Raw genomic sequence first — 19,865 nt, forward strand, 5'->3', positions numbered from 1 at the left:
ACCGTCAACTCGAGCTTGACGCTGACGTGGCTACTACGTGTCACATCCTTGCTGACGTGGTCGAAAATTTTAAAATAATTTTAAAAATTTTAAAAATTTTAAAATTTTAAAATTTTAAAAATTTTAAAAACTTTTTAAAAATAAAAAAAATTATTTTAAAAATAAATTTAAATTTTCAAAAAAATAATTTTTTATTTTTTTCTAAAATTTTTACTCTTTTTTAAAAAAATTTAAAATTTAAAATTTTTAAAAAATAATTTCCAAATTTCCAAAATTTTAAAATATTTTTTTTATTTTTTTCAAAATTTTTACTCTTTTTTTTGTATTTTTAAAATTATTTTTTGTATTTTTTTGGACTTTTTAAAATTTTATTTTCTCTTAAATGATTTGACGTACTATGATTGGTTCCACGTAACAAAAGTGACACATAGGACTCGCCACGTCAGCAAAATGTTAACGACATTAGGGCCAATTGACGGTTTGTACCATAATGAAACAATTTTGAAATATTTTGTACCATCATGTAGCGTAAAAAACTTTTTGGACCATAATAAAATATTTGTAAAACATTTTGGACCACCAGTGTAATTTACCCTGTCAGTGAATCGTGTCCTTCTCATCCCAACAAAGGAATACAATGTAAGTTCAAAATCATAACTTGATCGACTAATTTGGCGTGGTTTATTTGTTTGCTGCCATAAGACTAAGGATCAAGTGGTTTGTACGTTGAGTCTTGAGTTTAATGGTGTCCTTGGCATTCAACGGTTTTCTTGTTTGCTGCTAGAAGATTGAGGAATAAGTGGTATTTGTTGTTGAGTCTATACTATCAGTGAACCTGTGTTTTGCTATTGGAGGCTGAGAACTAAGTTTGGTATGCAACTATACTACGGAGGCCCCAAAAAACTAGCTCCACCAATTGAGTACATAGGGGGTACAAGTTGTATAATAACTGTGGATGCTGATACAATGTTGTGGCATGAGATCAAATGACATCTAAATGACTTTTGCTTCAAATAACCAAATAGAATATGGTATTTACTCCATGAAAGTAGTTTAGACGATGGTTTGGTTGACATGAACACTAATCCTGAGGTGATGTCTATGCCTGAGGTTGGATTGAAATATGAAATAGTTACCGTGTACATTGAAGCAGATAGGATGGAAGATAGTGATGATGATGGTGTGGAAGCAATGGTAGCAGGGGATAGTGATGAAGAAGACACTGATGATGATATTTGGGAAGCAGAGGATGGTGAAGAGGATGAGATTGAGATTGATGACTCTAATATATGTGGGTATGAAGATGTTAGTGATGGAGAAAATAAAGAGTTTACACAAGTTAGAGAGAAGAGGCAATCATTTAAGATGCAAACTGAGCAAAGGATGAATAGATAGAGAATGAGGTCGACTGAGGAACAAGCAGATAGGCAGTCCAATGATGTAGATATACCTCAGATTCCTATAGATCACGGTGGGGAAAAAAGTAACATGGGAAAAGGGAGGAAAAATTATAGATCATTCAATCCCAATTGTGATATTTCTAAGATCACACTAAGTGATAATTTTATATTTTCCAACGATGATCAGTTCAAGAAAGCTATGAAGAGTTATACCATTGTGAATGACTTTGAGTTGAGGTGGAGAGGAGCTGTAAGATGCATATTGAGGTTTTCTGCAAAGAAAAGTAATGTCCATGGAGAATTTATAGTAGCTGGACTCGGAAAGGAGAAGGATTTGCTGTGAAAAGATTTACTAATGAGCACACATGTTCTAGAGTTACAAGGGATAAGGAGGCAACATATAAATGTCTGGGAATACATTTCCTAGAGAAAGTTAGGCAAAATATGAATGGAGTGTTTCGGACATAATGCGAGATGTTACTATCCAATCTCGAATCCAAGTGTCCAAAGTTACTTGCTACAGAGTAAGAGCACATGCAAGAAATGTTATTGTAGGGTCCATGGAAAAACATTATAATCCGCTGTCTACATATCTTAGTGAGTTGAATAAGGTTCATAAGGGAAGTACATTTAAATTAGTACTTGATGGGGATGGACCTGACTGTGCAGCTAGGTTTAAGAGGCTATATGTATACTTCGAGAGTTTAAGAAAGGGGTTTGTTGATGGTTGCATAGCAGTCATTAGTGTAGATGGATGTTTTTAAAAAACTCATCTTAAGGGAAGTTATTAATTATCATTATGTTTAATAATTGGGACATCTTTGATTTATAGGGGCTGGAAAAAGCTGTGAAGACACTTCTTCCACGTGTTAAACACCGAGTTTGTGCGAGGCGTGTGTATTCAAATTGGAAGAAGAAGTATAATGAAGTTGCTTTGAAACATCTATTCTGGAGGTCAATAATGAATACAACCGAGGCAACTTATCTCATAACAATGGGGCAGATGGAAGTTCTTTCCAAAGAAACAGCTGATGTATTTAGACGTATTGATGTTAGGAAGTTTTGTAGGGCTTACATCAATAACTGGAATGCATGCGAGGTTGTTGATAACAACATTAACGAGTGTTTTAATGACTGAATATTGTAAGGTAGGGCTCTCCCCCTTGTACAAGGATTTTCCACTTTTCATGCCTATATAGACCCTAACCAATACAATCATACACATAAGCATGATCAAAAGTACAGCTTTGATCGAGCAAATCTTGTTCCAATTCGACTTTGCATCTTCCAGCTGCAACCTCATTCCCACAATCTCTTTCTCCAATTTGTCATTTCTCCATTTCAATTCTTCCACCTTATCCTCGACTGACAATAACTTAACAGCAAAATCTCATTCTTTTCTTTTATCAGCCTTTAGCTCTGTTGCAAGGCCTTCATTCTCCTTAATCAAATACCTAATAGCATTCTTTGTGTGCTTTGTGTCATCGTGGTCACACCATTCAAAATATTTGCAATCATCATCGTGCCAAAACTACCAAACTAACAAATTCATCATCATATCATAATGCATTAAACCAAACTCACAAACTCATTATCATATCAAGTGTCTAAAGTTATACAGAACCTTCCAACATAATCGAGCTAAGGATAAATCGAGAAAGTAATAATGCTTACAAACCTTCCAAAATTTGCATCGCAATAATATTCTCCCTGGGTTTTTCTCACTCCATGAAGTTAACATTACCGCTTTAACTCCATGATGACATTCTTTATCTCCTCGAGACACACTGGACAATATTGGAGAAACTTCCCTCATCTCAATTGATCCACTTGAAACCATTTCTTTGATAGCAATTATGGTATGTACTATGCAACAACTAGCAACAGAGGAAACATAATTAACGTTAGAAAACGTAGAGGATCAATGATCACCACTTCATTTTTCCGATATCATATGAGAAACACAAACGAAGTATCGACATCGGGATCACCCATCACCACTTCTCTTCACCGATTGCAACTGAAATTAAGGGAAATGGAGATACAAACAAAATATTAAAATGAAATGAACCATACTAGCTAAGGAAGACAAATGAAGCATCCACCTTTTTGTCTCCGATTACCTCTTCTTTGAAATTGGGGAAATGGGCGACTTGAATTGAAATTTGAGGGGAATTGAACCTAATAAGCATTGAAATGAAATGAACCATACCAACTGAAGAAGACAAACGAAGCATCCATGGGTTTATCGTCGATTACGTCTTCTCTGAAATTGGGCGAAATGGACGAATTGAAGTTCAATTTGGGGAAATTGAACCCTAATTGGCGAAATGAACCCTAATTAGACGAATTGAAGCTAAGACCGTTTAATTAGGACCGAGGAAAAGAAGGGAGTGGAACCCAGATGCTGAGTTGGCGCAGCCACATTGGCACCCTTTGTCCAATTAACGAGCCACGTCAACTTTCCGTCAATCAATTGACGAAAATGATACACAGCGAAAATTTCCAAAATTTTCGTGATGCACCATGTTAATTTTTCGAAATCTGATGCACTGTGAAAATTGTTTTGAAACTGTGATATATATTGATATTCTCTCAAATGATAAACCGAGCAATTTATAGCTGAATGATGATACGATGCTATTTGGTATTGAAAGTCGAGGACAAGAAATTGTACAACCCGTTTGGTTTTAAGATCGATTTTTAAAATTTTAACAATAACATTAATTCTACTCACTACACCATAAAAATTAACAATATAATTATTACTTTTCCCTTTTTCTTCAATTTTTTTAACAATTCAATTAAATTTTTAGTACTATTTTACCTTAACTATTCATTACTTTTTTATACTTTTTTCTTATCATTCAACAACACAATCATTACAACTGAATTAAAATCAAAATTCAACTCTACTTAATTCTAAAATCAAATACATTTGTAAAGACTCATGGGTTTTTGTGGATTCCTAAGAAGATTTGACTTGATTGACAAAATAAAAGGCACGCAAAATGTCTAATAAGAGAATTAAAAGCCAATCAGTACAAGAATGGGATCACAGCTTTTCTGTCTCTTGGGTAGTCCTCCCCAAATTTCTCCAAGTACCATTGATGGTTGGCACGTGCGCGGGGCACCAGGTTGGCGCACGTGTACAAGAAGAACGCGAGCCCGGCCCACGACCACGTCATCACGGCCCAGCCCAGCCACTCCACGACCTCCCCCAAGTAATTGGGGCAGCTCACGGCCTCGAACCACCCGCCCCTCGGGATCCTGTACCCCTTCCCCTCCCTCTTCAGCCTCACCAGTGCCAGATCCGACCGCAAGTTCACCGCCATCCCCACGGCGAACACCGCCGCCCCCGCCAGGAACCTCCACCAGAACCACCGGTCTCCTTCGTAGTCCCTGTAGTTAGACACGGATCGGGACTGGACGTATGCGTTGAGGAGGTTGAAGGCGAAGGCCATGAGGGCGACAGAGGCGGGGAAGGCGGCGGAGGCACCGCGGCTGATGCGGAGTGGGTAGACGACAGTCCGGTGGAAGTAGTGGAGGAGGAATGGGAAGATGAGGGCGAGGGGGCGGAGGTGGGAGGAGTGGCGGCCGTGGGGGAAGAGGAGGAGGGTGAGCCAGAGGGTGGGGCTCTCCATGAGGAACCAGGCGAGGGAGGCCGGGAGGTTGGGTCCCCACCCGGGGCGGTGGTGCTTGCCGTAGGGGGCTTGGAGGAAGCGGAGGGAGATGAAGGTGGGCGGCCCGATGAGGAGGAGAGAGAGGAGGCTGTAGTGGAAGAGCGCCTGATCGGAGTCTGATGAGAGCTGCGCCATGATTTGGTTTGGTTGTCGGGCGGGGAGACGGACAGAGACTCTGACTGCTTGAGCTGGAGAGAGACTGAAAGGGAAGGAGGTCCTTCGAAGAAGGGACAAAGAGTGACGAATAAGATTTTTTTTTAATGTATATTATTTAATTTTTCATGATAAAATACTTGAACATTGATTAATTTCATGAAAATAAAAATATTGAGGAATTATTTGTAATAACTTATTTTTTTATATATATAAAATAATCTCTAAGTTGTGTAACATACAATGTGATAAATTTTATTGATACAATTAATTGTCAGATTCTTTTGATTCCAGGACTAGACCCAACTTTGGATAATGAGATCAGGGGACCCCCACCAACCTGACGATCCCAGGCCGGCTTAGACGGTCCAGCCTAGGATAAAAACAGTTCTCATTTATTGTTCGCTGTAATTTTTTTTTCCCCTTTTTTGGTTTTTTTTATGTGATTGTTTTAGTGGGTCGATTTATTGTGACGGATTAAAACATTATTCGCGTCTTGTAATTATCGCCCACTGACAACTATGGCTTAATATATTTCTGATAATGATGATGATTTTAGGATTTTGTTTCCATGTGAAGTTTGGGCTCGATGAGATTAACGTGGGAACCAATTGGGCCCGGCGATCCAATGTTGCTGAAGGATTAGGCCCGTGTTTGAGCCCATTTCTAAATGCTGGAGTCGAAGTTCAATAGGAGATCACACATCATATCTCATATTCCGTGTTCCATATGGTAGATGGACTGACTGACTTGCAATCCATAATCCGACCAATCGCCAAGCACGGTCTCCCCCGTTTTCGCAAGTAAAAGATCCACCCTGACCATGAGTTGCATCCTCTCGTATTTTATCATATAGTTGAGCCAAACTCCAAAAATACCATGGAATAAGTGGTGTATTTAACAGCATTCTCTAAACGCGTGCTAGCTGCTTGGACTTATGATTATTTGAAGTTTTTGACCTTTGGACGGAAGCTTACACTAATAACTTGCAGTGATGAGCTGACGAGATCAATCAAACATGTGCTTGATTAAATCAAAATTAGCGGTACCGACACTCGTACAAGGGATAAAAGTTTTGGCACTCATTTTATCGAGATACTTGTTTATGACAAAAATGTTTTTAAAAAAAAACACAACGACAGCTTTCAGGATGAATAGAAAAGATTACATAGTAATAGGACCTATGCGTAATGAATGTAAAAATGAGGGATCATTTTCAAATTTCGGGAAGTCCAAGACTAGAAACCGGTGGGGGGGGGGGGGGGGGAGAGAGAGAGAGAGTGCAGTCTTCATCTCGTCTTACAAGATCAGTGAGACTTCTTCGCCGGCTCTGTGCATCTCCTCCCCTCCCTTCTCCGTTGCAGAACCGGTGCTTAACACTCACAGCCTAGGGTTTCTCGGCTGCTTGTCTGATTGTTGATCCGAGTCACGCCGCTAGCTGCTGCAATCGGCCAATCCGTACCAAGTTTCCGCTTTTTTTTTTGGGGTCTGCTCTCTCTCCCCTCATGCGATAATTTCCGATCCCTTTAATCAGCTGGAGGGAGTGGAAGAGGGAGATCACATGAGATTCCACAGGCTTCGGGCTTTCCTCTTCTGTTACCTTCTGGTCACCGGCTTGAATTGCGCCAATGGCGAGGGGAATTCGAAGAAGAACAAGTTCCGGGAGCGGGAAGCCAGCGACGATGCTCTTGGCTACCCCAATCTGTGAGTTTCTGCATATAATTTTCAGCTCAATCTCATAGTCAGTCTGCGAAGTTGTACTAAATTGGTGCATTTTTCTCGTATCTCGATGGTTGATGGTTATGGGAAACTGGGACTAATGTGATGATTTTTTTTCCTTAATTAATGTGAGTGCAGAGATGAGAGTGCGTTGTTGAATACGCAGTGTCCTAAGAATTTGGAGTTAAGGTGGCAGACGGAAGTTAGCTCTAGCATATACGCGACCCCGTTGATCGCTGACATCAACAGGTGAAACTGTTATTTCTTGCATTCCATCAAGTTTTTGGTATTGTGGTTTGATAGTCGGTGATGTACAGCATCATGCCGTCATATGTTATGTTTTGTTCCTTATAGTGATGAAGTTTTGAGAATCGCAATCTTCTTTGCAGTGATGGCAAGCTGGACGTTGTGGTTCCCTCTTTTGTTCATTATCTTGACGTATTAGAAGGCTCTGATGGAGACAAGATGCCGGGTAAAGATTGCTTCCCACCTTTTTTTTTTTTTTGAGAAAAATGTTAGATAGTCAAATTTGCCGATTAGGATTTCAAGAAAATACCCCATTATATATTTATATTTATAATGAAAAAAGGGAGCTCTTGGACTATGCCAGTGGATGCCACCATAGCATACTCTTCTTTGTTATGATCCTCTGGCATCTTTACTTAGTCATTGAATGATCAATCAGGTTGGCCTGCATTCCATCAGTCAACTGTGCATGCGAGCCCCCTACTATACGACATTGACAAGGATGGTGTGAGAGAGATAGCATTGGCTACCTACAATGGTGAAGTTCTTTTCTTCAGGTAATGCTTCCAGGTCTTTCATACTGAATTTCGTTTAGACTTTCATATTTCTTCTCTATGTTTCTGTTTTATATTCAAATTGCCAGACTGTAACACCAGTGCTTATGTTATCTACAGAGTTTCAGGCTACATAATGACAGATAAATTAGAAATACCCCGCAGAAAAGTTCGTAAAGATTGGCATGTTGGTTTGCATCCAGATCCCGTGGACCGTTCTCATCCAGATGTCCATGATCAACAACTAATCCAGGATGCTATTGAGTCGCAGATATTTTCTCGTAAGCTGCTTACGAGACTTGGACTGAGTTCGTTTAGCATAACTCAAGAGTTCTGCTATACCTTTTTTATTACATTTTCTGCTCTTGGAAGAAAGATTTAAGCAAACTATTGGAGTTGCTCAGTATAGTCAATATCCTATCTTTGTTTTTTTTCTTTTTTTCAGTGAGTATTTTTTTATTATGCAAGTTCTTAAAACATTGCAGCATCTAATGGAAGCGCTGCTGGATCCAAGAGCACAGCTCCTCCAACAGTAGATAGTAGTCAGGGAACAGTTAATGCCTCCCTGCGAGAAACTCCAGAGAATATCAACAAAACTCCAGTGGAGACAAATATTAAGCTGCCTACGGACACGGATAATTCTACTGCAACAAACTCAACAGGGACTTCTGATCTAAATAATGGAACAACTAGTGGGAGACGTCTTCTAGAAGATAATAATTCACAAGCATCCCAGGAGGGTAGTGCTGAATCCAATGTTAAAGATAGCAAAGATGTTCCAGGTGCGACTGTCGAGAATAATGATGGTCTTGAAGCTGAAGCAGATCAATCTTTTGAGCTGTTTCGAGATAATGATGAGCTGCCTGATGAGTATAGTTATGACTATGATGATTATGTCGATGAATCCATGTGGGGGGATGAGGAATGGACCGAGGCTCAGCATGAGAAATTGGAGGACTATGTGAATATAGATGCCCATGTTTTATGCACTCCTGTAAGTTCACACATGGCTGATTCATGATAAATTATTTTGTGCATGATCAATTGTCTGTTGCAAATGGTAGAAAATCATAACTTTTATGGAGAACTATCACTGATACTGCTATTCTGCTGTATTGATTAGGTTATCGCAGACATTGATAATGATGGGGTATCAGAAATGGTTGTTGCTGTATCGTACTTTTTTGATCATGAGTGAGTGTCCCATATTACTCCATGGTTCCAGTTATACTTGTTTATGTATTGTCCACCAATGATTTGATACAAGTGGAAAGGGGTTCCAACTTTTATCTAGTTTTTGTTAGCATTTGCCCTTCACATGCTTATAACTTTTATCTTATAATTTTGATATATCATCTTTGCTGCTGACCGATCTCATTAGAAGACATTTGAGTCGTACATATCTGAACTGTTTATTTTGGAAAGTATGTTGCTAAGTTGCTTTGACACAAAAAGTGGGCGCTTTTTTTAATTGGTAATTATTTTAAATTGTAAAGGGAGTTTTAGCGACACCATATTTAACTCTATCAGCTGCATTGATATTTCTCTGGTTCTGTTCATGGTTTGGATGCCCTTTTGCTGCAATACCTGCTTTCAATTATTATTGGTCAATACTAGCGATGCCAGTTCTATGGAACTCATCCTCCATGCACTTGACATAGGCTGAATTGGAATTGATTATCTTGGCATTTGACCCATAAGTGTGATAATCGCTTGGGAACTGTATTTATTATCATTATTTTTTTTTTGGGTGAAATCTTGGGAACTGTATTGACCAAATCAAAAGTAGCCAGAATTACCTGTTCTTACTAGATGAGTGATGCCATCTTCCATAAAGTATATTTATTTGATGATTTCGCTTGCCCTATTGAGAAACTTATGTATATGGACAGGTACTATGACAACCCAGAGCATCTAAAGGAGCTAGGTAACATTGACATTGGCAAGTACATTGCTGCTGGGATTGTTGTTTTCAACCTTGACACAAAGCAAGTGAAATGGACAGCAGAGCTAGATCTCAGTACAGATTCTGGAAATTTCCGCGCCTATATTTATTCTTCTCCTACTGTTGTGGATTTGGATGGTGACGGAAACTTGGATATCCTTGTTGGAACTTCCTTCGGCCTCTTTTATATCTTGGATCATCAAGGTATTGCTGGGTATTGTACACGTCCAGAAGTGGCTTCCGCTGTGATTTTTGATTGGATATCTAAAATTTTTTATCCATATCAATGAGCTCTTCTTTCCTCCAGAAACTAAGTTTCTGGTCTGGGCTTTTGATTATATGTTCCTGGCACTGAATATGCTCACCTCTCCCAGGTAAGATCAGGAAGAAATTCCCACTTGAGATGGCTGAAATTCAAGGAGCAGTAGTTGCTGCAGATATCAACGATGATGGCAAAATTGAACTTGTTACTACTGATACTCATGGAAATGTTGCCGCCTGGACCCCTCAGGGAGAAGAAATATGGGAAAAACATCTCAAGAGCCATATTCCTCAGGTAGTTTAGTTTCGAATAATCATACTTTATTTTGCTTCTAGACCCTGGCTATTTTGGCATGCTTTACCTAGTCAATCAATTGCCTTTGCCTGCTGATAATTACATTCTGCTTACTATACACAAAAGCAAACACACACACACACACATTTATACATATGCTTGTATGAATTTCCTAGTTCTTTGATGATGATTGTCCGGAACACAAACTATTTAGCATCTTCTGAAGTGCTTGGAGATGTCTGTGCTGCCTCCTCGAATTCTTTCACCTAAAGATTATAATTTCTGACCTTATAAGATGAGTATTGATGGATCTCTTGGAAAAGACATTTTTGTAATCTTAAATTCCTTGTTGCACTTGAACTTTCTCCTTTGTGCACAAGTGGCTGAGATCCTATCTCTTTCACAGGGACCCACTATTGGTGATGTTGATGGAGATGGCCACACTGATATTGTTATCCCCACGATATCTGGGAATATATATGTTCTAAGTGGCAAGGATGGTTCCTTTGTTCGTCCTTATCCTTATAGGACTCATGGAAGAGTCATGAATCAAGTCCTTCTAGTTGATCTGAATAAGCGCAACGAGAAGAAGAAAGGACTCACTCTTGTTACGACATCATTTGATGGCTATCTATATCTCATAGATGGACCTACTTCATGTGCCGATGTCGTCGATATTGGAGAAATCTCGTATGATATATATATTGTTAGTACATAATTGATTCTCATTATCTCCTTTTCACCAGATTGGTTTATGTGATTTTTTAATCAATCTACAGATATAGCATGGTCTTAGCAGACAATGTGGATGGTGGAGATGATCTCGATCTTATTGTTACCACCATGAATGGGAACGTCTTTTGCTTTTCTACTCCCTCTCCACATCATCCACTCAAGGTTAATCTTGGCCCATGAATTAGAGTCATTTTTTTTCGATATGAGTATATCATATTTACAAGTTCCTTTTTCTAGACATGGAGATCACCTAATCAAGGAAGGAATAATGCTGCAATTCGATATGGTCGTGAAGGAGTTTTCGTTTCACCTTCATCGAGAGCTTTCCGTGATGAAGAAGGCAAGAGCTTCTGGGTGGACATTGAAATCGTCGATGAACACAGATATCCTTCTGGGCTTCAAGCACCTTATAATGTCACTGTGAGTTTATCAATGCACCAGATAATTTCGTTTTATCAACTTTTTTCTTCTTTTAGTTGATGGATTCAGGTGACTCCAGGTATAGGACCAGGTAGTCAAACTCAAGGCATGATGCTGCAAATTCTAGCCTTTTGTGCATGCTCTTGACTGAAGTCTTGTGTCTCGCAAATTAATGCAGGCAACCTTATTAGTTCCTGGAAATTACCAAGGAGAGCGGAGAATAAAGCAGACTCAGATCTTCGATCGACCTGGGAAGCACCGAATAAAGCTCCCAACAGTTGGGGTGAGGACTACTGGAACTGTTTTGGTAGAGATGGTCGACAAGAATGGGCTCTATTTCTATGACGATTTCTCCCTTACCTTCCACATGTACTACTATAAGCTTCTCAAGTGGCTTCTCGTCCTTCCGATGCTCGGAATGTTCGGCATACTTGTCATCCTCCGCCCACAGGAGGCCGTGCCATTGCCTTCGTTTTCTCGGAACACTGACTTGTGATGATGATACAGTTACGGCTTTATACGGAAAACTAACGGATGCCAGAAAGTTCATGCACTTTGGGTCTGAGCTTGGAGAGAAAGGGGCAGACGCTCTTCGGGATGAAACTCAAACTGCTAGAGTCGGGTTGAATATACCCGAGTCATTTGGGAATGAAATCGTCAGTTGTAACATATTGCCATTCGAGTTTTGGGATTATTTTCATAGTTTGGAATAATTTATAGTTGCGGAGCATACTGTCCCTTGGTCGGACTTTTAGGCAGATTCAGTTAAGCGGATTCAGTTGATTGTCATTGTTACCGTTTTGCTTTTACTAGCTTTGAATAGAGAAGACAGACAGTAAAGGCTCTGCAAGAAGATATTCGGTTCATATCCCTTGATGATATGCCAACTTCCAGGAAAATGAAATTCGGCAAAAGAGCCGGAGTCAGAGTCTTTATCCAAGTACTCAGAGTGGCTTTTTAAGCTCGTGCTTCCCGTAGACGAAAGTTATGAGATATATTGGCCTAAGATTCGTCTCAAACCAGGCATTTGGAAAGCTTAACTGCGATATAACAAGGCAGAGGCGTTTTGGCCCAAGTAAAGCCAACCCTGAAAAGCTCACGCAAAGCATGCAGCATTTCCGTCGCCATTTTCGTCGCGTCTCTTCACAGGCACAGCCCGCGCATGACATGAAAATCGAAGTAGCAGTAACAACTTCCCACCAGTCAGTACAGAGTGCAAAAAAGAAAGGGCTCGGTAATTGGATGAACACGGTAAGTCATGCTCGTCCCATGACATGGTTTCGTTGCTAATCAAACACGCCATGCAGTATACTTAGTCCTAGATAGCTCTGTAGAAGCATGGTTCCTAAATAAAACAGACTGTATCTCGGTCATCTATCCGATGGATCATACATGAAAAAAAAAATAAAATAATAATAATAATAATAAAGGGGAAATTGCACATAAATCAATAGTTTCACAAAATGTTCTGTCCCTCTGCTGCACTTTCAACCGAAAGCCTCTTGGTCCGAGCGGAGCTGACAATTCATTTCATGAAGTACGGTACAGTATAAGCTCCCCCGGCTAGCTCGTAGTCTCGCAATTCAAATCAGAGTGATCATACCTTTCGCGAAGACGTGAATGAACCTTGCTGCATATATAAGCTTACTCGCACCCGAATGGATGCATCTTCCAACATCAATACATATGTCTAAGTTCATCGTGTAAGGTTTTGTTTCGCTACAAAAATTATTTCGAGTATTGCAATATCTCACGCGAATCACAGCAAGAAGCAGATATACATCCCCAGCTCTGTATGGTACATGTATCCCTCCAGTTCCAATTTTGCAAGGACAACCAGCAGGAGAAGCTCCCTACATCGGGTCGACATCGATTAGAAGGCCTGCAACACGGGCCTCTTCCCCAGCCTCTTAATCTCCCTATCCATCTTCCCGGTGAGCATCAATGCGAACATCTTGTAATCGCACAGGAGCGACCACACAGGGTGCCCGAACGTCGCGGGGACGTTCCCCTCGACGAAGAAGTGGCTGTACCAGGCGCACCCGTAGCCCGATACCGGCACGAAGATCAGGAACCACCAGCTGAAGAGCACAGAGCAAATCAAGAACAGGATGCTGAGAAGGGTGCCCGCGAAATGCCACCGCCTCGTGGCCGGCTTCGAGTGCTGCGTCACGTAAAAGGGCCAGAACTCGTCGAAGCTCCTGAAATTCATCCTCCTCGGACGATCCAGAGAGTCCGTAATCCGGGAAAAGCAGCGGAATCTGTGATCTGCGATCGGAATTGGATTGGGGATGATGTGTGGAATCGATGGGAGAGCATCAGCCGGGGATTCCTCTTCCGGGTTTGACTAAAGAACAGAGGAGTTGTGACGGGGAAAGCAAAGGAGGGATTTTTGGGGAGAGTTTAGCAGATTCCCATGTATGTATGTATGTATGTATGTATGTATGTATGAATGGAATTGGAGAAGCTGTGAGCTGAGCTGAATTTTGATGAAGGGCTTGTTTGGTAGGAATGGGAAGTCTTCCAACTGTTCGTTTGTATTTCAGCGAATAAAAAATAAAAATAATAATAGAGCGGATTTGGGATTGATACGAGACGAGAAGGCGGAGGAGACGAAGACGAAACGAAGATGGCGACGAAGTTCCGTTCGGCATTGGCCAGTTAATTATCGGGTCATATATTTATTTATTCTATGAAGTAGAAAATCCTCAAATTATAAAATAAAAAAAAATCCAGGGAAAATAAGATAAATTCTTTCTTTTTGAAGTTTGTTATTTTTTATTTTGGAAATTATAATTTTTTTTATTATGAATGCACCATAATAAGTTGTTATGATGATTAGGCTTATAGATTGGTTGATTGTATTTATTTGTTTATTTAATTATTGATTACTGTTTATATTTTATTTGTCTGCTCCAAACAACCCAACAAATAGCAGAAAATTGACATTCAGAAAACATGGTTCATATGGTGCCAATTAGGGATGTTGGAATCCGGGTACCATGTTTTATTTATAATACCCGGACCCTATAATATAATGAACAAGTTTTAAGATTTTAGAATCAGACCTTACCATGTTGAGTCCTACAACCGGAACCTATTCGGAACATGTATTATACCATAAGTTTCGAATACCTGTTGAAACCTGTAAATTTTTTTGTCTCGCTAAATAAAATCGAAAATATCTTATCCATAATAAGTAATTGTGCAAAACAGAATGTTTACATTTAGATTAATCCACAATACATCTACAACAAGGAGTAATATGTTCCATCAATCAATCCACAAAACTAAACATCCGTAATACGATCAGGTCTCACCGAGAACGCACTCATCGTCGTCGAACCAAAACTGCCGATGATAAGGAATGCGAAGCTTCTACCGAGAGAGAGTAAAGCAAAATGGAGAAATATATCCGAATATAACTAGGGGAAGTTATTATCAGATCTGGGTATCGGTTTCGATTTTGGTTCTGGGTAGCCTATATGCAGGAATCGAAATCGGCACCTGTTTTCACCGATTCCTAATTTTAATACCTAGATCCTACCCTATTTTCAATACGAGCTATCCGGACTTTACCCTAACGGGTAGGTTCCGACCGGTTCCGGATATAACTGATATCTGTGCACACCCTAGTGCCAATCACGAATTGAAGAAAGGGCTATACAAAGTTAAACCTTTTTTTTGTTTTTCCCCAGCTTCTAAATCGAATCAATTACAAAATGATTCTAGCAAACATTGGTTATATGTCTTGTACCTACCTACTAGAAAGGTGACTTCAATTCAGTTTATCATCCTTGGGATCGCTAAATCTATGCTAACTTAATTAGAAGACTCGTTCTCCGGTAGCGTAGAGGTTCCAAAATACAGCAGTGATGAAGTAGAGAGCAGCAGTGAGTGTTAGAAAAGCTTGAAACGATCCGAGCCACTGCACGAAATAACCTGTCCCGATTGTGCTGACTATTGCAGCAAACGTCCCAGCTGAATTTGCTATTCCTGCAAAAAAACAGCAGCATGAAAGAAGGAAAATTAAAAAAACTTTGTTTACATCTAAGTTATGAAACCCGAGACGATAAAGATTAATCTCCAAACATTTCCAACGTAAATGCAGCGGAGTGTACAAGTTAATTACCATGAAGGAATCCCGCGCATTGAGGAGCAATGTCCTGGTCAAATAGGATGGAGAAAATATGAGTAATCGGAGCAGTTCATCGCTCGAATCATAATGACGAGCAGAATTACGGAAAAATAGAGCCTACCTGAATGTTGAGAAGGAATCCTGCCTGGCTAAAAGAGCTCAAACTAAGAGCTGCTGTGATATAAACAGCTGCAGTAACTGCTGAATTGGCATAGTTCAAGCAGAGGAGAGCAATCCCAGGTCCGATAAACCCGATGGACTGTCAAAAAGAAGGAAATACATTACTCTGCTGTGCGTCATCGACATATATATTCTAAAACAGTTGATATAGGTTTCCGCTATCTGATTATAAGCAGCTCAGGAAAATTGTTCATGACCTGAACAGTAAGAGAGTCTACTTTCGAATTACCTGCATGATCTTTCGAACTAGGGTCAAAGAGTAGCCTGCCTTAATCAAACGATCGGAGGCAGCTCCTGCAATGTAGCCCGAGATCGCCATCGTCCCCCAAGGAACAGCACTGAACCAAGCTGCTTGCTTCAAGTTCACATTAAACACCTTGACATTTACATCGGAAAAAAAAAAGGAAAAAGAAAAAAACGATTTAATCGATTTGCTAAAAGAATGAGTGAACCGGCAAACAAAGGGATTGAAAGGGTGTTCCAATTGAATTAGATCGATCAGCTGAGCTATATTTTGTTTTGAAGGGATTGCAGGAATAATGGACTAACCGTTTTAAAATAGACGGGCATCCACGAGAGCAGCACAAAATATCCCTTCAGTTGATACACAATTGTCAGGGCATATTAACACGAAACCGAACTTGATCATATCTACAAAACTAAGAAAGTTTGCTCGCTTTCTTTTCGGCGAGATATCTCTGGCAAAACTTACCCAGTTGTTTGTTATGTTTGCAAATATAATCGCCCATGTTGGCAGTTTGGATAGCAAATGACGCAGAGGCGGGAACTTATTCTTCTTCACAGAAGATTCGGACTTCCCATCTTGGATCAGCCGGAGCTCGGATTTGCTGATAAAAGGGCTGTCCTGCGGATTGGTCGTCACTCCATAGACCCACGTTGTTAGCCATACTAGTCCGAGAGATGAGAAGAAAGTGAAAGGACTGGAAACACCAAGAGACGACATCATAATTGGAGTCAATATTAGCCCGACAACATTTCCAAGATGAAACCCGGCCATTGAAACGGCGACTGCACTTGCTCGCTCATGTGTTGGGAACCACCTAATCGGAGTTAATCATTCACGTTTAAGATAAAGGTTGTCAGAAGAGAATCATAGTCTTCTTCAATAACAGATAATTAAGAGATAATTACATTTCTTGCTACGTCGTTATGAAATCTCGATATCAAGAATTATACGTTACAATTGACATTTGAAGAATGGAGCTCTAAAGGTTCTCTGGTTGAGGGAAACATACCTCGAGGAGAGGGTGCTCATAGAGGGCAAGGCTACACCCTCGGCGAGGCCAAAGAAGGCCCGGATGGCCAACAGGGCAAGGGTCGAGTGGTTGGCGGCCCATGGGGTGAGGAGAGTGGCCAGAGACCATAAGGCCACTCCCCAAGCCATTACCCGTTTCCCGCCATATCGATCCACCAGTGCTCCTCCGATCACCGAAGAGAATATATATCCCCATAAGAATGATGACTGTAATAAACACGTTAATTTTGAAAATACTAAATAGTATGTTAACGATGGTCGAAAGGAAAAGAGATTATTCATGACATTCCTATTACGACGTATGCTCTATTAGATGTTATTTGCATGAAAAAAAGAAAAAGAAAAAAGAGTTTAAATTAGTGTTTATAGCGTAAAAACAAAATCAAAGAAATTTTTATTAAGTTGGCTTAATTACTCGCAAGGACCCATGTTGTCCGACCTTACCAACTTGTCTCTAATGATTTAGAAAATGACAAGCGAATCCTTATAGTCTGGAAAGGCTGGGGCCCACTGTCAGATGGCCCACAATTGGTACTTGGTAGGCCTCCCATTTTCATTGTTCGAGCCGCCGGGGCCCACAATGGAGATGTGAGATTGCTCGACTAATTATTTTCCCACGTGGCACAACAAGAGCCGTCCGTTCTCATCCACTGGAGCACTCGAACGGCGGAAGTACAAAGGCAATTGCTTGTGTTTCACTTGCAATACCAAACCTTCGGCACATCCGAACATCCAATAACTACAGAGATCTCAGAGCCTCAGAGCATTTTATATCAAAGTCAATTGCAATTGACGGATTAAAATGATTTCATAGCACCTCCGGCAGTGGCCAAATCGATTTGAATAAAAATTTATCCTTGCCTACATGCTAACCGGCTGAAATAACATCTTAAAGCTAAATGCGATTATTCCTTTTTTTTTTTTTTTTCTCTCTCCAGTGCGTTGATTGAAACAAAATAGTACCGAGCATGAATCCAGTCATAAAAAGTTGAAAACAAAACAAAAATAACAAGTCGTAATCTATGACCATTATGGAAAATATTATGATTAAATTTGTTTTTTTATTGAAAATATTCCATGGTGGTTGGTGTAGTAACTATCACCTATTCTTTTTTTAGTCCCGCGATAGAAGGTTTTAATGAACCATCCCATCTATATATGTGCACTGTGAAATGTGGATTTTACTATAAGAAGTTTGATTCCACGGCTTGTGTACATAATCGGATGATTTCTTAAAGGGTTCGGAGTAACTCTACGAATGTAATTAGCAAATGTCAACACGTTGCCTCGTTTGAGATTAGAGTTGAGTTAAGCTCAATTCTATTCTAACTTTGTATATATATATTTTTTAAATTGGGTTGTAATGATTGTGTTGTTGAATTATGAGAAAAAAAGTTTGAAAAACTAATGAATAGTTGAGAGAAAGTAATGATTGTGTTATTGAATTGAGGAAAAAATAATGAATAGTTAAGAGAATTTAGTATTAAAAATTGAATTTAATGATTTAAAAAATTGAAGAAAAATAAAAAAGTAATAATTATGTTGTTGAATTAAAGATGAGTGGAGAAAAGTTAAAAATAAACCAAAGAAAGCAATTGGCCATTAGGTTAGGGCTCTTCTTCCCCTCACAGTGAATTTCAGGAGACGGCTGCGGCTCTCTATTTTTCTCATCTCATCAGTTATTTGTCAGCAGCTACAATTATAATATTTTAGCTTCATTTTTTTTTCCAATGATTCCGCCACCCAACAGATCTACCATATGTTCTCACAAAAGTGCAATTCATTTCATACCATAAGAGGAAGGAATTCCCGCATTAAATAGGAAAGTAGTCGTACTACGTTTAGTCAGGCATTTCATCGACACGACAATTTTTTGAGGTACAATGAAGAAGCAATAGGTTATTTATCAGGGCAGGTGAGTATAGAAGTAGTCGAATTGATTACCTGGACAATGCCCAAGAAGGAGCTGGACCAGCCGTTTTTGGCCGCGAGGGGGACAATGGCTACTGACATCACCACCCGGTCGGCATTGCAGAGGCACATCATCGCTGCCATCAAGGCCACCACCTTGAACCTCTCCGGCAGGCTCACCGCCGCTTTCCTGCCCTCTGCTACCGCCTCATGACCGCCCCCTCCTCCTCTCCCCACGAACAACCCCCTCTCTATTCCATCCGCCGTGCATTGGACCGTCAAACGACGACTTCCCTTCTTCAGACTCAGATTTCCTGGCTTTGTTCGGACAGTTTTAGACCCGAGCCATAGTCGATTGCTCCTAAAACTTATCGATCTCGAAGCAGATGATGAATGCTGGAGCAGAGAGGCGGGTGTTGAAGGTCTCAGAGCCTCCATGGCATCTGAGAAACAAAGGAAGGGTGTGGTAGAGAGGGAGAAACCGGAGAGAGAGGGTTACAGGGGAATCATCATCATTATCGAATAAATGGGGACATTGATGAAGAAAATGTCAAAAAATGAAGCTCTGCAGCGGGTGGAATTTTATATATATCACCAGCTCTGAGCTCGAGAGAGATGTCCACTCCATTAGAATGGAACTATATGTATGTATTTCTTTGATCGAGTTGAAGTAATGTACGCAAATTTGACTAAGAAATTAAGAATATATAGAGAGGTAGGTTTGCCGAGGGGGGTTGGTGAAGGGCGCGTGGCTAAGAGTTCGGGAATAATTTAATTTATATTAGGCCACCCGTTCCAAGTTGAGGTCTTCCTTTCTGTTTTAGGTGAGATTTTATAGGGCCATTTCCATGACTTGATCGGTAAGATTGGGAGTGAGATCATGGCGCGACGTAAAAGTAATTTTCCTAAATTGCGTGGCGTCGTATTATGAATTACTCATATGGGAATC

At 40.1% G+C, this 19,865-nt stretch overlaps 4 protein-coding genes across 4 annotated transcripts; 1 reads left to right on the top strand and 3 right to left on the bottom strand.

Moving 5' to 3' along the window:
• Nucleotides 1-4,243: 4,243 nt before the first annotated feature.
• LOC116209489 (steroid 5-alpha-reductase DET2) lies at nucleotides 4,244-5,325 on the bottom strand. The gene has a single exon (XM_031543142.1). The coding sequence runs from the start codon at nucleotides 5,216-5,218 to the stop codon at nucleotides 4,439-4,441; it is 780 nt and encodes a 259-aa protein (XP_031399002.1). The 5' UTR covers nucleotides 5,219-5,325; the 3' UTR covers nucleotides 4,244-4,438.
• Nucleotides 5,326-6,506: 1,181 nt separating this feature from the next.
• On the top strand, nucleotides 6,507-12,351 carry LOC116208529 (protein DEFECTIVE IN EXINE FORMATION 1). The gene is made up of 13 exons (XM_031542019.1): nucleotides 6,507-6,940; nucleotides 7,094-7,204; nucleotides 7,345-7,427; nucleotides 7,641-7,758; nucleotides 7,876-8,036; nucleotides 8,241-8,749; nucleotides 8,879-8,949; nucleotides 9,648-9,904; nucleotides 10,075-10,256; nucleotides 10,663-10,946; nucleotides 11,036-11,153; nucleotides 11,229-11,411; nucleotides 11,590-12,351. Exons 1-13 carry the CDS (start codon nucleotides 6,798-6,800, stop codon nucleotides 11,905-11,907), a joined length of 2,538 nt encoding a protein of 845 aa, XP_031397879.1. The 5' UTR covers nucleotides 6,507-6,797; the 3' UTR covers nucleotides 11,908-12,351.
• Nucleotides 12,352-12,656: 305 nt separating this feature from the next.
• Nucleotides 12,657-14,007, bottom strand: LOC116208536. Its single transcript, XM_031542031.1, has one exon. The coding sequence runs from the start codon at nucleotides 13,621-13,623 to the stop codon at nucleotides 13,285-13,287; it is 339 nt and encodes a 112-aa protein (XP_031397891.1). The 5' UTR covers nucleotides 13,624-14,007; the 3' UTR covers nucleotides 12,657-13,284.
• Nucleotides 14,008-14,835: 828 nt separating this feature from the next.
• LOC116208235 (probable anion transporter 3, chloroplastic) lies at nucleotides 14,836-19,653 on the bottom strand. Its single transcript, XM_031541611.1, has 8 exons — nucleotides 18,950-19,653; nucleotides 16,986-17,212; nucleotides 16,442-16,790; nucleotides 16,279-16,323; nucleotides 15,959-16,105; nucleotides 15,671-15,808; nucleotides 15,544-15,577; nucleotides 14,836-15,407 (listed from the first exon to the last, which is right to left on the bottom strand). The coding sequence occupies exons 1-8, from the start codon at nucleotides 19,352-19,354 to the stop codon at nucleotides 15,238-15,240; spliced, it is 1,515 nt and encodes a 504-aa protein (XP_031397471.1). The 5' UTR covers nucleotides 19,355-19,653; the 3' UTR covers nucleotides 14,836-15,237.
• Between the last annotated feature and the right edge of the window lie 212 nt (nucleotides 19,654-19,865).

Source organism: Punica granatum, chromosome 1 (assembly GCF_007655135.1).
Source record: "Punica granatum isolate Tunisia-2019 chromosome 1, ASM765513v2, whole genome shotgun sequence".
Lineage (NCBI taxonomy): Eukaryota > Viridiplantae > Streptophyta > Magnoliopsida > Myrtales > Lythraceae > Punica > Punica granatum.

Bases quoted from the DNA above. Each gene is read 5' to 3' on its own strand.
- LOC116209489 (XM_031543142.1), bottom strand. From the start codon at position 5,218: ATGGCGCAGCTCTCATCAGACTCCGATCAGGCGCTCTTCCACTACAGC.
- LOC116208529 (XM_031542019.1), top strand. From the start codon at position 6,798: ATGAGATTCCACAGGCTTCGGGCTTTCCTCTTCTGTTACCTTCTGGTC. The intron at 8,037-8,240 runs GTAAGCTGCTTA...AAAACATTGCAG, and splicing joins TGAGTCGCAGATATTTTCTC to CATCTAATGGAAGCGCTGCT. The intron at 10,947-11,035 runs GTATGATATATA...ATCAATCTACAG, and splicing joins GTCGATATTGGAGAAATCTC to ATATAGCATGGTCTTAGCAG.
- LOC116208536 (XM_031542031.1), bottom strand. From the start codon at position 13,623: ATGAATTTCAGGAGCTTCGACGAGTTCTGGCCCTTTTACGTGACGCAG.
- LOC116208235 (XM_031541611.1), bottom strand. From the start codon at position 19,354: ATGGAGGCTCTGAGACCTTCAACACCCGCCTCTCTGCTCCAGCATTCA. The intron at 17,213-18,949 runs GTAATCAATTCG...TGTTTATTACAG, and splicing joins CCTTCTTGGGCATTGTCCAG to TCATCATTCTTATGGGGATA. The intron at 16,324-16,441 runs GTAAGTTTTGCC...TATCAACTGAAG, and splicing joins CAAACATAACAAACAACTGG to GGATATTTTGTGCTGCTCTC.